The sequence below is a fragment of the Lutjanus erythropterus genome, chromosome 2 (genome assembly GCF_056507025.1).
Source record: "Lutjanus erythropterus isolate fLutEry1 chromosome 2, fLutEry1.hap2, whole genome shotgun sequence".
NCBI classification, from domain to species: Eukaryota; Metazoa; Chordata; class Actinopteri; order Lutjaniformes; family Lutjanidae; genus Lutjanus; species Lutjanus erythropterus.
Window position 1 is genome coordinate 36,274,544 of NC_139318.1, and position 17,549 is coordinate 36,292,092.

Genomic DNA, 17,549 nt, shown 5'->3' on the forward strand with positions numbered 1-17,549 from the left:
GCAAAGGCTAGATTTAGAGTATTTTTGCTGCTTTAGTTTGCCATCAAGCTTTTCTAGTGGCTTTGGATAAAGTGATATTTGGCTTATATAACACTGGTTTCCCATTCAAAGGGATGCCTGTTGGCAATTTGAAGCAGTGAAAATATTTTAAATATAGCGTATACAGTACTTAAAGGGGTAGTTTGGGTTATTTGATGTGGGGTTTTTTGAGGAACTTATCGATAGTCTATTAGCTACAGTAGATGACAGTCAGCATGACCCCAGTTTGAGGGAGCAGAGAGGAGTACCAGCACAGAAAATGAGCAATAAACTGCTGAGGACAGGGTCAACAATAAAAGGTGAAATACAGAACACAGGAGTTGCTGATTTACCGCAGCTTTGATCTGTTTGTTTTGGTTAGGGCTCCACCATTGATGGCAATATTATTAAAATGGTAATATGGCTAAAATCACAAAACCAGAACCAAATTGCCAGAACCAGAACCAGTACGCAGTGCCACAGAGATACCCTGACATAAAAATCTTGTTCTTCAGATGAAAGAAAACATGTTTGATACAGACCACAACAACTATCACATCATCATGGTTTTGAAAGTTTTTTTCCCCAGTAGAAATGATCATTCCCACTCTTTATTTCTCATACTGAAATTGCACCCCCAGTTTTGGTGAATTTGAACTAACTTAAGTCACACAATAACATAAACAAGCTAATAGGCAGTGTTAGACCAGCAACTCCTGTTTTCTGCCAGGTAAAATTCTTGACTTTGTTTCTGGAATTTGGTTGGTTTGAATAGAGAGATATTTGGATTATATAACAACATTTTTCTGATGGCAAAGTAATTTGATGAAACTATTCTAAATATTGCATAAAATTCTGTTTTTGATATTGTTTTTTTAGGTGAACCTTTTTTAAGCGGCTTAAATACCTTTTGCTGCTGACCCTGTCCACAGTAGTACATTGCTCAGCTTCCTACAGCGGTTCCTCCCTAATATCAGTATCGGCAGCAAATCCAGTATTGATTCTGTCCCTGCTGCTTCTCCAAACTGACGGGGTGCTGACCACCTTCTACTGTAGGTAATATATTGACTATTGACAAGTACCTCCTTAAAACCGGAACCATCCCTTTAAGGTTTTCGTGGTGCTATGACCTCACACAGATGGGTTGAATCTCTTTTTTTAACAGTTTATAAATAACATCAAACCCAGCGGTGGCAGCAATGCTAAATGACCTTCCACCTACGTAAACATGCAGAGGATGTTTCTGACACAAGCCATTTGGTTATCAGTGCAGGACAGCTGTTACTGTACTGTACAAACACGACTTCAAGGCTTTGTGGATGGACGCTTGTTTAGCAGCTCTGTGGCCTGGCTGAGATAAACAGCGAGAAACGCTGTTCCTTTTTTTGTGTACCGTAAACAATTTATATCACTCATCATTCTTGGCGAAGAAACAAGCGTCCAGGGGTTTGTTTTGCTATTAGAAAAGGAAGTAACCAACAGGTATTCAAACAGAAATGTTTTATGACTTTTGTGAGCAAAACACGTTAGAGGAGTGTGGTTCTTTTTCAGAGGGTGATCGGAGTGACGATATGAAAAGGTAGAGGCAGACACAACAAACTTTTATCGAACCAGCATCTCATTTTGTTGAAGATACGCAGAGGAATGCCTGTATGTCTGCTACACACACACACTGACAGCAAAACAGTTGTTTAATTTCAACAAAAAGCAAAACCACAGTCATTTTAAATTCCATTTTAGCTGACTCTGTATTTATATTACAAAATGTGGCCTGATGTGGAAAAACAGAGGGAGCCTCAAACTGTAATACATCACAAGGGTCAATAAGTTCTTGCACAGAAACAAGACAATTGTTGGACCAACCAAAAGAAAGACTTCACTTGTGAATTCGGTTTGTTTAAATCAAGTTAAGTTATATGAACACAATTGCTTTAGGTCAGATGTGCTTGATAATCTGATTGCTTTCAAATCAATCAGATTAATCAGTTTGCATGAGTGCAACTTGAATTTAAGGCAGGTCAACTTAAAATTTTCCAGTTTTCTATCTCATTTATTTGATGTACCCAAAAGTGAAATACTACTCCTTTACAAATTATTAGTATGGTTTCAGGAAAGGTAGTTTTTTATGGTAACCTTAGTTACACAGTTTCATTTTGTTAAATGTTAGATAATTGACCCTTCGCTAAGCCCCGCCCTCCTTAGTTACTGTTGCCGACACCTGTTGAGCTTTCCATTCTCGTACTGCGCATATGTAGTTTACAGTGATAATGCTGGCGCGTGCTATTGAAGGTCGGATGGCTGAAAACGTTGCAATTTTCTGATCAAGTGAAGAATAACAGGTTAAGGGAACAAGATGTAGTTTCAAGTTGTGATAATCCACAAAAAAAAACTAAATCAGAAAGCTGAATGGGATACATTCAAAACATCACATTACTTCAACTACTACTGAAATACACTTTTTTTTATAGTGTATACTTGCACTTGAGAATTCAAAAGTCAAATGTTAGCATTTCAAAGTGCTTTGGTCATTTGCTGTGCTTTTGCTTTTTCTGTTTTGTAATCGATCTTCTGCGAGATGAAGTGAACACACACTCATGCTGTTTGGTCACGTACAATCTTTTGCCACAACATTTTGAATCAAATTACATCCAGCTACACTCAGAGTGAAGTGATTTGGCCTAAGATGTGGACAGGGTGTGGGACTTCCTTGGCCCGCAGAGCCTTTACCTCCCGGACTAGTTTACAGAGCTGAGATCTGGTGAGATCATCCCCGTGAGCCTGTTCCACCGCTAATGAGAGGGGGAGGGAGCTTTTCCAAGGCTACTCATGCCTCACTGGAGGTCCTCGTGTCATCTGTGGCCTCTGCGGTTGTACTTGTAGTGATTCAGGCCTTACCTTGGACTGAGTTTTTCCAGCTCGGCCCTAGAGGGTAATGAATGAAGGTGGAACATGTTTTATTTTTAAGGGCATTCATCATGACAATAATCCCTTTGATGTTAAAGAAAGTATGAGTTGAGAAAGGTTTATATGTTGGGGCTTTGTCCAGATATAGGTCCATTTAAAACCCAGACAGTGACTCAAACTCACTCTGAAGACTCACTTGAGAAATCGCTAAGTTAAGTCACTAAGCCGCATTTCCCAGCATTTGTTAAGTTTGAGATGGACGCAGCACTGTTTACACTGGAATCTGGGAATATCGGTGACTCAGAAGTATTTCGTGCAAACAGTAAGCACCATTCAGCGCTCGTACTGTAGAAGGACCTAAGACCACAACTGGGCCTTAATAATCTTTAATATCTGCCCAATTCTTATGAAGTAACTGGTAAGTTTACTACAGCAGACACATGGGCTTTCCATTGGAGTACTGCCTTGTAAATTAGGGAATTAATTTACGATTCTCAAGAATGTGCACTAATTTACAAGCAGCTGTCATTTATTGTTTTTACATATGGCATGTAAGTTGCTCCCTCATGTTTAGCAAAGTCCCATTTCCCAAGTTGGGAAGTCATTATTCTTAGTTGTATGTGGGAAAAACATAAATGCTACTAAAGGTTTAGTAGGGTATAGGTTAAGCTGCTGAATCTGTTTCTACCTGACCTTGATAATAGAGATAATGCTAAAATATAGCTTTTCTAATTTATCTACATCCCTTTGTGTTTACAGCAATTAACAATTACAACCTAATACCATATTACAAGTTACATGTGAACAAAGAAATCATATGCAGAAGGTGAATTAATAAAAATTGACCAAGGTTGATCTGTCAGCCATCATGCTCCTTCAGTCTTCATTGATCCAAGTGGATCAGTGAGCCAACATAGTGGCCAGACACGCTAATATTGAATTGCTGTGTATTATTATCCTCAGTCTTGTCTGTAATTAACAAAACTGTCAATAGAGAGGTTTTGTTGATCTAGAAAAGCCTGAGATTTAGTCAGAGATGACAGAGTGATGCTGCTGTACTGAAATGTTATCACTGAACTCTAGCAGCCTCAAACTCAAGCTAATGTTAGGTCTCCATCAGTAGTAACAGTAACCACTCTCTGGAAGCTCAGACATCCTTACTTCTCTCGTTTTGGGATCCTTTTCTTTCCAGGAAGGATGGGAAACCAGAGATTGTGATGGATTTGTATGTTTATTCATTTTACAACCTGCTACACAGCAGCTTTTCTGCGTTTTCCTATCTTTCCCATTATATGAACCGTGAGCTCTCCGTAGCCCTGCTGACTCAGCCTGGATGACATATTGCAGGTCTCATGTATTCTGATGCCACATGAACCTACAATAATACTTCACTATACAGTATATGTAGTATAAAATATAATAAAGTAATTTGCCATGTGTATTATGCATTTCCAAAATAGTGCATCTTCTCTTACATTGTTGTGGACTCACAACAGATCAGTTACGATGAGAATGCTCCAAGTCAAAGCAGCAGATGGAGAGATATTCTGACTTTCTCCTGTGCGGGTCAAGTTCCAAAAATTATGAATCACATATTTCCGTTTATGAAGTATTTTTAATTAGACCCTCCCTGCCCCATAAATGTCTGCTTCATTGCCCCACACCCACAGTTTGTAATGCAGGCTTTCTGTTAAATCTTTGAGTCTCTAAACCAAACAGAGTTAGCCCTGATAACGTAATCTGGTTGCTTGATATCAAACAGAATTGCCAACTAGTTACACTCCATTTCCATCTTCAATCAGTCAAGTGTGTGGGTGGAATCAAAGGTCTGGAACCAAGTAATCTGGGCTGTTTTTCCTGCAACTGGAAAGCCCCCCCATGGAGCCACAGAATACATTATATATTCTGATTTCATAGGTTTGATAAAACTAAAGTAAACTTATTCACATACTTATTTATACCATGGCATATGAGTAACTAAGTGCATTTACTCAGGTACTATACTTAAGTACAGACTTGAGGTACTTGCATTTTACTTTTCTTTTCATGCCATTTTCTACTTCTACTCTACTACATCTCAGGGGGAAATATTGTACTTTTTTTTTTTTTATCTCACTGCAATTTTTATGATAAATTCAGTTACTTTACTAATTAAGATTTTTAGCACCCAAAATATATTAAGAGTTTATAAAATATGTTTTGCTATAAATTCAACTACCCAACACAATATAAAGTGCAGCTCCAACAGTTGATTAATGAGTTTGTTGATTAAAGAGGCAATATGCAGCAATAAGCAAAAATTAGTACAGCAGTCCAAATAAAGAGTTGGGGCCATAGATGTTATATTGAATTGCTGTTTCCCCCTCCTCCTCAAAATACACACTCTGAAGTTGGAGTTCAGTGACTGTCTGCCTTACTGCCTGCCAAACTCCAACAACAAATTGCTCAATTTAGCCGTTAGAAACATCCATGCCTTCTACAAGATTATTAATGATTTTTTAAGACTTATAATCAGACACTTACTCATTCAGCGCACATTCGGCATTAATTTAAACTCTGATTAATGTAAAACAGGCATATGAAACGGTTATTCTGGTCTGGAATAAAAATTTCAAAAGGGGACATTGCGGCTGTAGGGTTGATGTCAGAGAAGCCAGCAATTTTAATTTAACACGTTTCTTTAATCCCTGTTGACATATCATGGCCATTTTATGATTTACTACAGAAAATATATTACCGATTGCTCCTTTAACAGAAAATTAATTGGAAACTATTTTGATAATCGTCAAATTATTTTTTATTGCAAAAACATTTCATGGTTCAAGCTTCATGAATGTGGTGCTTAAGTTTTCATTTATTTTAATAATCTAATTAGCACTTTATCGATAATTGGAGAAAATAAGCAGCAGATTAAGACATAATGAAAATAAACTTTAGTCTCAGTCAAAAATGAGCTTGACATGAGTTTGACAGGGAGTATATTTTACAGTGTGGTCTTGGTACTTTGACTTCAAAAGAACTATCTCTACCACTGTTAATTGAAGAGTACTTGGATCAGCAGCGGGTCAGGAACGTGTTACTGTGCGCCACAGCAGAGTTAAATGAGGTTACCATGGTTACCACTCAGCTCCACAGCCGTTGGCCATCAGCTCTCAGAGGAACATCGGGGTCTCTCTGGTCTCGTCATCCCTGCTCCTTCTGGTTTTTTTTTTCTCCTTTTTTTTTGGGTTGAGAGGGGGGTGTTGCCTGTCCAGTGGCAGACTCTCTGCTTCTCTCTCTGCTCGCTGAATGAGAGAGAAAAGGGGTCTTTTGCTGTGTGGAGGATATGAATTTGAATCTCGGGACACAGACAATTAGAGGAAGTTAGAAGTGCTCGCCGATAAACGGTCACAAATGAGCGGTCGCGTTTTGGTCGGGAAAGTGCCTCCTCTGCAGTCGGTGCCAAGAGCTAAAAGGACCTTACTTTTTACGCCAAGGTAACGTTAACGATGATATTTCATTACGGGACAACTTTTCTGACATGTTTAAAGTGGTTAATTTTGGCTTTCTTTATTTGCCCTCTAACTACAACTAGCTAACGCTGACGGTTATTTCTCCTATAGGGACTATGGGCTAGCTTAATTATTCCGCGACTCACTTATATCCGTACCTGGCTTTTGATTTACAGTACAGCATTGTAGCATTAGCCGATTAGCTATTCTTGCTTAGAGGAGGAATTCGGCATGTTTCACTGTATTTTTGTACTTGAATAATGAAATTAGATTTGAATTTTTTTTTTTTTACAATGATGCAGTGGAGTTCTGTGAGTAGTTATATAGTGTTAACGCTAGTTATCTGTGTTTGAGCTTCAATTATTGAAGAGCACTCGCGTGCATTATGTAGAAAAGAAGATATGCTGACATTGATTTGGAACTAGGAATTATAACATCTGTGGAAGAAACACATTTTCATTCTTGGAGGACACTGCGGTTCTGCTACCACAGCTATCTGCATAATAGAGGATGTCTTCACCACTCACTCAGCCATAAGCATGCACCACAGGAGCTTTGTCTTTGCTGTCCTTTATGCAGAAAATAGACAGTGCCAGAAGTGAACTGCAATATGCATTCTTCTAAGTATGTACTGTTTTATGTGGTTTTAGCGCTTGAATATCCTTATATTCTCTGTAATATGTTATTTCTGCTTAATTAAAATGAATTTATCTTTGCAATACAGCTGCATATTAATCAAAATATTATCGGAATCACAACATGGCCGAGTGCAATATCCAAATTGCAGAGGCTGCAAATTATTGATAAAGAAAAAATGTCAAAATAGGATTATAATGAGGCCTACAAATCTTGTTCTCCAGATGTGAGAAAACATGATTGTTTGGTGCAGACCCCAACATCACATTTTTAATTGTTTTTCAATGAAAATGTAATATGTGATGCTAAATGATCATACCCACTAATGATTAATCAAATTTCAACTATTTTGGTAATTGATTAATGGTTAAAGGAATTTTTCATGCAAAATGGCAGATAATGTTTTCAGCTTCTCAAATTTGGAGTTTCACCCTTTTCACTAATGAAACAATTTGTACATGGGCAAGTAAAAATTGACTTTAGGCAAGTATATTTCTGACCCACTTGCCTGACCAGACAAATGAAAAAAGACATAATGTTGAAGTCAGAATATGATTTTTTTCTGTACCCTATCTTGCAGCCCTATTCTGTGGTGTGCTACACCATGTCCATGTGTGTTTTTAGTGATGCTGTTAGATCCAGGTCCAAGTCCGGACAGTGATTGTAATGTCTCCGCCCTGCATGCTCTACGGCACCAATCATCCCTCAGTCTTCTTAAATCAAAATATTTTCCCAGCCACCCAACTCAAATAATAGCATGGACACACAAATCACAGCGATGTTGGAGTCATGCCACAGAAAACAAAAAGTTAATTGCCACCCTATGTATGAAGTATGCGCTTTGGTGGTGTACTCCCACCCTCTCTCCCTGTCTGGATTTCACCTCTGAGAGCAGACAGTTTGGCTTGTAATATCAACAGCCCACAGACCCTCCTTACTCCTCTTAGACTGACATCCCTGTAGGGTTATTCATGGCCCCTCTGTTGCCCCTGACAGAGGTGGTATTGTTCAAACATACCATGAACATCTGGGCTTAATGTAAATCAGAATTATTCTCCTTATTGGTGGCATGTGAGAACATTTTAAAAATCTCAAATCAAACATTAATCTTCAGTTTTTCCTTGCTCATGTCAAGCTTCACCCCTGAGGTCGTGTGTCTATGGTCACAACTCACTAAAATGTTGCATTTATGCATCTGAATACCAGCACAAAGTGACAGGCTAAGCTTCTTTTCTGTTTTACGACTGCCACTACAACTCAACTGCAGCCATGTGATTAAATCCAATTCTGAAAGTGTATGGGCCATTTTTGTCTCCCTGTATTTTTCTATGCAATTCCATGTTCCATGCCTCTGCTAATTGCAGGCTGCAGAGCCACAAAGAGCATTTTCAGCTCAGATGGGAAAGCAAAAGAAAGGGAAAAGAACTGATTCAGCTCGACCGGTGACTCAGCTTTTAAAGGGTCTTATTAATTTACCTTTTCCACTGTACTACATTTTTGTGCGCCAACATAAATTTGATCACCACCTATGGTTGCCAGTAGTAATGATGGGGAACGTAATTATACAAATCTGAGTTGGACTTGTATTTAGCTCTCTGGAGATATAATTTTTAAATTCAGCAAGGCATTATTGCTCTTCTAAAGCACATTAAAATTGTTTTACTCTTCAATTTTAAACTCCTCTCAGACTCTGAATTGTTTTATCCCACTGTGATGTTTTGGTTGACTGAGAGGCTACACCTCTTCTTGAACTCCACGCAGTGATCTGCATTTTGAATGTATTCAATTATGAATACATCCACAGACTTGATGCCCAGTGAGAATTTTTTTTCTGGGTTGTCCCTGCCTTCCTCACATGAGGGGCCAATCTGGCAGCATCTGTTTCAGGGTGACGCAGGACTTCACTGTAGGGTGGAGGGAAAGGTCAGCGAGGGTTTAGTGGCCTGTCACTCTGATTTCCCCTCATCCTGCGTCTTTAGAGCATACCAGACTGCTTTCTAAACCCTGAGCTGTCAGTCGTTATACTTTTTATGCAGCATGATTTATCAGCATATCCTGTAAAGTTTCCCTTAAAGCTACAGTTAAAGATGGCAGCGTCATGGCCCCAAAAATGGCTAGCTTTGCTGTCATGGTGATTTATTCAAGTATGGCTTAATTTTTTTTTATCCATAAACTCCAAATTGACCATTTTATTATGACTGCTGATGTGTTTCCCAAATTACTTTACTTTTATTTCTGTGTCATGCCATTTTGCCCATCACACATGAGATTACAGGACACCGCCGTATTACAAAACATAGCCTACATGTTGGCCCAAAATTAAAAAATAAATAAATTACTGCATTATAAATGAAGGCTGAAATTAAAAAAAAAAAATCATTACCTATTCCATCTGCCAATTATTTTCACAATTAATTGATTAATTGTTTAGTCTTTGAAATGTCAAAAAACTGAAAAATGCTCATCACAAGTTCCCAGAGCCCAAAGTAACCTAAAATTGTTTATTTTTCCAACCAACAGACCAATGACAGGACTCTTCATTTACTATCATAAATGACAAAGAAAAGCAGCAAATCCTTACATTTAACAAGCTGGAACCAAGCTGTTGCAGCTTTATATAAAATGTAACTCTATTACTTATCTTCACATTTGTAAACTTTGTTACAGTAACTGTCAGTTTTCTAATAGTGAAGAAAGGCAAAGAAACAACGTTTTGATGATACTGTAGCACATTGATGGTTAAATATGGATGTTTAGACAAATGGCCCTAAGTTCGAAAATGTTTAATTTTGTAATCCTGCAAATTCTGGATTCGTCAAAATGAATTAATTACAGCCTCTGGCAGCCACCATAGTCATGTATGTTTTATTTCACCAATAAGCCAAATACTTCCTATGAATCTCATCTCTTAAGTACTTAAAATCAAAGTTATTTGATACACAAGTACATGAAAATGGCTTAGAAAAGGTATGGAACCAGCACATTCTGATATAGGCTATGAGGTTGTCAAAAGTATTGATACTTAAATATTTTTTGATACCATATTTAAAATGATATAATAACCATTGATAAACCTTTTTCACACCAGCCATTTTGGCATGAAAGAGTAAGATGAACACAAGTGTTGATGATACTATTTAAGGTCATATTCTATTCAGAGTCAGGGTGCTGCTGTTGTGCATGTTGGTTCACTGGAGAGGATCTGCTACACTGAATGGAACAGGACCTTAACTACTATCATTGGTAACACCTGTATTAACTCTACTATTTCATATCAATAGGGCTGCTGTGAAAAGGACTTTCGTAGCATGAAAAGTACTGAAGTAATAAAAAAGTATCTAACTGCTTCATTCAAGACCTCATTTCAGTTCAGTCTTTAATGTCCTGCCTGAAATTTGGCCTACAGCATAGCAAAACCAGTCAGTGTTGAATGACTTTTTCTGTTCCAGCACTGTGTGATGCGTGATGGTGTTTATTTTTAAAAAAAAGAAAAATATGCTTCTTTTTGTGCCTGGAACATCTTGTTCTTTGATATTGTGAAAATTCTCAATAGGCTGTTAGAAAATAAGTGGCAAAACTTCTGGTTAATTTCATTAAAAGTAAAAGATCCACTCTTAAAGCCTTGGTCAACATATGGTGGTCTGGAGCTCTGATGTATCAGTTGAATTAAAGCAGCTGCAGCCATGTTGAAATTACCTGCTTGTTTGAGCATGTGGCCACCTCCAGAGACAGCTTACTGCACACAGATGGACATATCACTGTTGTTGCCAGCCTGGTCTCCCTTCATACACAGATTTCGGCTGCTTTACATTTTGTACATTGAGTCATATGGTTGCCATTGACTTGATAACAGCAAGTTTTTGCTGACTGGTCATCCTCCTGTCTTGTTTCAGTTGGGAAGAGAGCAGCTCCATCAGTAGTGGGCTCAGCGATGGTGATGGTGATGGCTCAGAGAACCTCAGTTCAGAGGAGTTCAATGCCAGCTCCTCCCTTAACTCCCTCCCGAGTACACCCCTGGGATCCAGACGCAACTCTTCTGTTATGGTGAGATAAAATACTATACCCAACAGTCTGTGACAACTTTTGACTTTCCTTTATCTTGTTTTTTTTGGAAAAATAGAGCTAAAGATTGCAACCAAGGCCTTTACTTGGAGCACTTTCAAGGCTTCACTCTGTGATTTACTTTGTATTGTGTGTTAAATGCAAGTTCTTTGTTTAGACAAGGCCACAAAAAGACACCACAGCACAGACCTCACTTCTGTCATTAAAATGAAACTAAAGAGAAACACAATCTGTCACACAGAAATAAGTCCTTTCTATGGCAGTTCCCTGTTTGTTCTGTTCAGAAAATTGCATATAAACTTCCGGTAGTCCCACTGGGCCTTAAAGCCCTTCTTTTGACTTGGATATTTGATCTGGTCTCTTGAGAGTGATGTGCAGAGTTTGTCACTAGAAGCCTGTTTTCAGACTCATCTGCTGAAGGTGGAACGATTTTCTGTGCTCACACTAAAGTTTAATACATGGGCTGCATCTGAAATTCCATACTGACATGCTGTTTAGTTTGCTAAAACAGTATTAGAATTTTTTTATGTCCAAAACCTTAGTATGAAACTAATAGGTTGCAAGGAGCTTACTATTTCAGGAGAAATATATACGAGCACTGGACACTACGCCAGCTTAGATATCCCACAATGCAATGCAACAGTGAAAACAACAGCATGATAGACAATAGCAGCCAGGAACCAGGGCAGCTCTGGCATAATTATTCAGTGTAAATATAAGTAAGGTTTCACTCTGCTAGGCAATATGTATATAATTTTTCATTCATCACTGACACAGGTTACCACAGTTACACATCTCCAAAAGGCAAGGAAACTCTCGGAAAGTGACATGATACATGTGTTTATAAAAGATACATGTAACTGTTTATTTAATCAAAAGTATGTTGAACAAGAGTACACATATTTGTTATATATAGTGGGTAGTATGTGGTATGAATATGATTTTTTGACATCAAAACTAGTTCAGGAGCTAATCATGGTCCAATACTCAACTTGCACGTGTGATGTGCAAACTTGAAACCTCCAGTCTACATGCGCAGAGAATGGACTTATGAAGTAGGAGACATCTTCTGTGTAATAGTTAAATAAATCAACAATATTTACAATAAGAGAGAATATTTCTTGTAGAAAAAACATATCAGACACAAATAATCATTTGAAGAAAAGTATATCTATATGTGCAGAGAGTTTTAGGGCCAGACATAATGGGAAAAAATGAGGAGGAAACCCTCCCAAATCCTCCTCATGACTTTATTCTCAACATCCAAAAAGTAAAAACAAAAATTTTCCATCTTTCTGTTTTTTGGAGAGGATTTATAAATTTGATTAATTTGTTTTGTGTTCATTTTAGATCATTTTTATTTTTTACCTTGTCCACAGGTAAACATTTTGTCTTTGCTTACTTACTGATTGCTCAGTAGGAAGAAATGAACACAAGTGCTACTCAATGAGCCATCTGTCGCTCTATATCGCATTAATAGGATGCCAAGAAGCAGCATGCCCAATTTTGTCCTCAGTGCCACCTCCTCAATGCACCACATGACAGTTTTTCTATTAAAGTGTAGCTGTCTTTTTTTGTCCAGTGCACAGTTAAAAAGACAAAAATAAAGACTCAAGCTATCATCTATTCTTAAATATCCTTTTCTTGAAAGTGTGGATTTATCTCTGAAAGTGTTAAATCCATAAACAGATTTTTTTATTATTTATTTTTTGTTTTCCTTCCTTTGTCTTCCTCTTTGGCTTTCTTTAATCCGCTCTGGGCATATCAGCCTATCTCTCACCCTCCTTCCCGCTGGAATGCAGCTGAGATGAAACAAAGATTACAGAGAACAGTCAATTCCGTAGATAACATAGACCATGACTGATGGTTCCCCACACTGAGCCTCTTCCCTTCCCCTCTCTGCAGCTCCGCACTGATGCAGAGAAGCGCTCCCTGGTGGAAAGTGGACTTTCATGGTACAGCGAGGATGGCAAAGCCGGCCACAAGCTCAGCAGCAGCAGCTATGACACAGGGAGTCTCAAGACAGAGGCCCCAAGCAAATGGAGGAAGAAGCCTCCAAGCCTGAGTGAAGATTCAGGGGGCAAAGGAGAGCTGAAGAAGCCTCAAAGTTTGGGTCAGCCAGGAAGTTTCAAGAAGGGTCGTAATCCTCCTATAGGCGTGACCTCCCCCATCACCCATACCTCTCAGAGCACGCTGAAAGTCGCAAGTAAGATCTAATCACTTTACGTCTATGCATCTTTTTTTTTCCTGCCTGTTCTTTACCTCTCTTGTAGGAATGTGTTGTATCACTGGCACATTTAACTTGTTTTAACCAAAAAATCTATGTCATCCATTATCACTTTGTGTCCTGTATCCAAATGTAAAACAGAGCCTGTTTGTAGAGCAGCCAAAGCGGATATCTGCTTGGTTTCAAGATGAATACAGAAGTGTACCCCTTAGCATAAGCCAGGTTCTGATTTGTAGCATAGCATAGTGTACTGAAGAAAAAAAGCTCCATGCAGTCCAGTTCATTGAAGAAATAAAATCTCAAAATCTCAGCTTAAAGGCCAGAGCCATGTTTCTGCTATTATCTCAGAGAAAAGCCTGTTACTTTACATGTCTGCTGAGACACACTGTCTGCCGTCTGCAGCAGCTGAATTTATTTAATCCCCAACAAAACATGCCATCATGATTAAATAATAGGTTCAAATTGAGCTCCAATACCAACAGTTCTTGGCCTTTCATTTCAATTTCCTTAGCTTTAAACATAAGTGAAAAAGATCTGATTGTATGTATTCTGGCCACAGTTTTTTAGGGGGAAAAATCTCTTACCAGATGCAATTTTAAGATTCACAGTGGGGACAGTTCACCCCAAAATCAAAAGTGCATATTTTTACTCTGGCCTCTCTTGCTATTTACCCATCTGTGGGTAGCTAGGTAGTTTTGGTGTTGCTGAATTTTGCTGATATCGGCCATAGAGATGTCTTTCTTCTCTTCAATATATTGGAAATACATGGCACTCAGCTTTTGGTGCTCAAAGCAATAAAAAAATACATTTGAAAAACTCATCAGCAATGTCTCTTTCCAGAAAACATGACCTTGCTACTGAAGATAATCCACAGACCTTGCTGTAACCAGTTTCATGTAGGAACAATTTTCTTTCTACTGAACTTCACCTGCCGATCATATCACCATGCTAGGTAGCTCAATGGTGCTAATGTTACAGGGCAGTCGAGGAGGATGTTTTTAGTGTTTACATCACAGCCTGTCACAAGCATAAGGCCGTCATCCATGAGTAGATGCACATTTACTTCCGCATGGTGATACGGTTGGCGAGTGTAATTTGGTTGGTCGTTATCTTGAATCAGGTCATGATTTCTGGAAAGAGACTTTGCTGTGAAGTTATTAAAATGTACTTTTTGGCACGTTAATCACCGCAAATTGCTATTTAGTTCTTTATGTTCTAGAGCCATCTCTATGGCCTATTCCCCAAAACTGAGCAACTCATACCAAAACAATATACGACTCGCACTATAGGTAAGAGTAAAATCATGTATTTTTGGTTTTGGGGTGAAGTTAAAAAAACATGTGACCGTTTTGCTCTCGTCTTTTAATGAATCCCTCAATCGCTATGTTTGCCAGCTCTGTGCTTAACAATCCATAACGATTAGATTTTGATTGATTATATCATTTGGATTTGTCATGTGATGAAGTTATTCAAAAAGTTTAATTTTGCATTAGCCCCTTCAAGTCAAGAGTCTGTTGGTGAGTCACATTTTACATCATGGGCACATAAAAGCCTTCAAAGTAAACACAGATGTTTCTTGCTTATATTCAATCTCAGCTGTAATGCCTGGAATGACGTGTACATTTACTTTGATGTGAAGGTGTCTGGTTTGAGAGAAATGAGGTATGACAGTGCTGATTATCCATTTTGGTTTCAGTCATTGAAGTGAGATTGTCATCATTTGTTAGTCCAGGTTTACTAGTTTTACTGGCCCATCAACTGATCCAGCCTGTGAAAAGTAGCTTAGCTTAACTTTTTCTATTCATTATATTAAGGCAAATAAGACACATAATACTTCAAAAAAAGAAGAAAAAAAAAAGCAATTGGAAGAAACGTAAATAAAACAATAGAAACAGATCAACTTAAAAGGATCCCTTCAGTAACTCAAATAATTAGATGTTCAGTACAAGAACATTTAGGAAGTAATTATGCATATAGCAGGTAGAATTCTGTTCACTAGAATATTTTTTCACCTTTTCATATTGTGGTCTGCTTTGTTATGATTTGTAGCAATTACTTTCTTTTTCTAAAAGAAATGGCCTCACAATATACTTTTTAGAAAATTAAGTTCAGATTAGTTCTTGATTGAAGTCAAACAAATGGAAGACAAAGTTCAGCTAAAACTGAAGTAAATTAAAACACAAAGCAAAAGACACAAACACACTGGAAAAGACAGAACAATAAAGCTGACAAGAAAAAATAAAACAAGAAAAAGTGTCAAAATATGTGGATATAAAAAGAATGAAAAAACAAGAATAAAAAAGACAATAGAAGATCACATAATGTTGACTTGAAAAGTGTAAAAAGAAGTAGGATAATCGCATAATGCCATATTGTCAGTGTTAATAAGTAAGTAAGTGGAATAACAAAAAGAATAATAATAAAGAAAAATAAAAAGACTGCATTGCATAAAAAGAAATCTATAAGTGGGTTTTAAGAAGTGATTTAAAAGATTCTGCAAATTGTTGAGGGGCCCCTCAACTATGATGATTGCTGAATATTAGACATGTTGAGTTAAATACAGTTGTTAAGATAAAATTGTTAAAATTGCCATAAGTCACATTGCCATGTTATTATTAATCTATACAATGTCTTTCTTTATGTCTTTATTTGTCTTTAGCACCTAAAAGTGAGAGGCCGTTGGATAAATCCAAGATTTCAGTGAAAACTGCTGGTCTACAACGATCTCGTTCAGATGCTGGCAGGGATCATCATCATGGAGAGCACCGCAAGCCCCCGTCAGGTTTAGTTAAACCCACTGCTGGAGCTTCATTTGGCTACAAGAAGCCACCAACAGCCACTGGTACCGCCACTGTTATGACAGCAGGGGGTGCCACCATCTCCAGTGGCTCTGCTACTGTGGGGAAAACCCCCAAGTCATCTGGCATCCCTGTGAAGCCTGTAGGAGGAGGACCACCCATGGGTCGAAAGAACAGTTTTGATGCCAGCAGCGAGCAGAGCTTCCTGGGGCCAAACGCCCGAAACAGCATTCAGTACCGCAGCCTGCCACGACCCGCCAAATCGAGCACACTCAGTGTGATCGGTCGCCCGGCGTCTCGGCCTGTCAGCGGTACCATCGACCCCAGTCTGTTGAGTTTGAAACCTGTGCCCATCGCCTCCACAGGCCCCAGGGTTAAAGAGCTGAGTAGCTGCGGCAGTAAAATGGCTAATCGAAGCACAGGCCCGGTGAACCAGACGGACCGAGAGAAGGAGAAGGAGAGAGCCAAGGCCAAGGCTGTGGGTGCTGACATAGACTGTTCCTCTCTGAAGGGAGAGGAGACTCAGTCCGCAGGAGAGACTGCAGTCAAACTGCATGGCCTGAGACGGACCAGCAGCAGCAAATACCCTGAACTGTCATCTCCCACCACACCAAGGTCATTCAGATATTACTTTAAAGTCCAAAAAACAAAAAAATACATATTTTTGAGCAGACAGATTTTGTATTCTCTAGTGGTATGTAGCCATGCAGTAACTGGTTTTATATGCTCAGGATTTCTGCTGCCACAATACACCACCACAATACAGTGAAAGTACATGATTGAAAAATGACATAAAAAATTCAACAGCAATATCTCTTTGGTAGACAGTGTCCCACTTACTCTGAATACTCTACTGCTTTTGGATTTATGGTGGCAGAAATCTTTAAACATAAAAGCCAGAGCCATGTTTCTGCTATTATCTGAGAAAAAACAGTTCTATTACATGTCTGCAGAGACATACTGTCTGCCATCTGTAGTAACTATACTCGTTTAATTCTCAAGAAAACATACCATGATTACATAATAGGTTAAAATTGAGTTCCAGTACCAAGATTTCTTGGCCTTTCGTTTTAGTTTCCTCAACCTTTAAATATAGGTAGATATGATTGTTTGTATTCTAGCCACAGTTTTGCAGAGAGAAAAAAATCTCTCAGCAGAGGAATTTTTATGATTTGCAGACTAACTTATGAGCTTGGATGTTTTGTTATTTTGTTTTATGAATATACTCTAAGAATAACTTTAGCTTTAGTCTTCACCCTAAAGTAAAATATTTGTACAAAGTACAACAAGTACATGATTGAAAGTTGGCATCATTAAAAATTCAACAGCAATATCTCCTTCACAAAGTGTCCCAGTTACTCAAAATACTCCAGAGCTCACTATGAACAGCTTTTAATGCGTCTACTTCAGCCT

The 17,549-nt window shown here is 38.3% G+C and overlaps 1 protein-coding gene across 1 annotated transcript in view; it reads left to right on the top strand.

Annotated features, from left to right (window-relative positions):
• The window catches only part of nav1b (neuron navigator 1b), a 111,076-nt gene that overhangs the window by 67,014 nt on the left and 26,513 nt on the right, over positions 1 to 17,549 (top strand). The window contains exons 7-9 of the mRNA XM_084738432.1: positions 10,943 to 11,093; positions 13,017 to 13,317; positions 15,998 to 16,751. Coding sequence (XP_084594558.1) covers positions 10,943 to 11,093; positions 13,017 to 13,317; positions 15,998 to 16,751 — 1,206 coding nt within the window. The remainder of the gene's footprint in view (positions 1 to 10,942; positions 11,094 to 13,016; positions 13,318 to 15,997; positions 16,752 to 17,549) is intronic.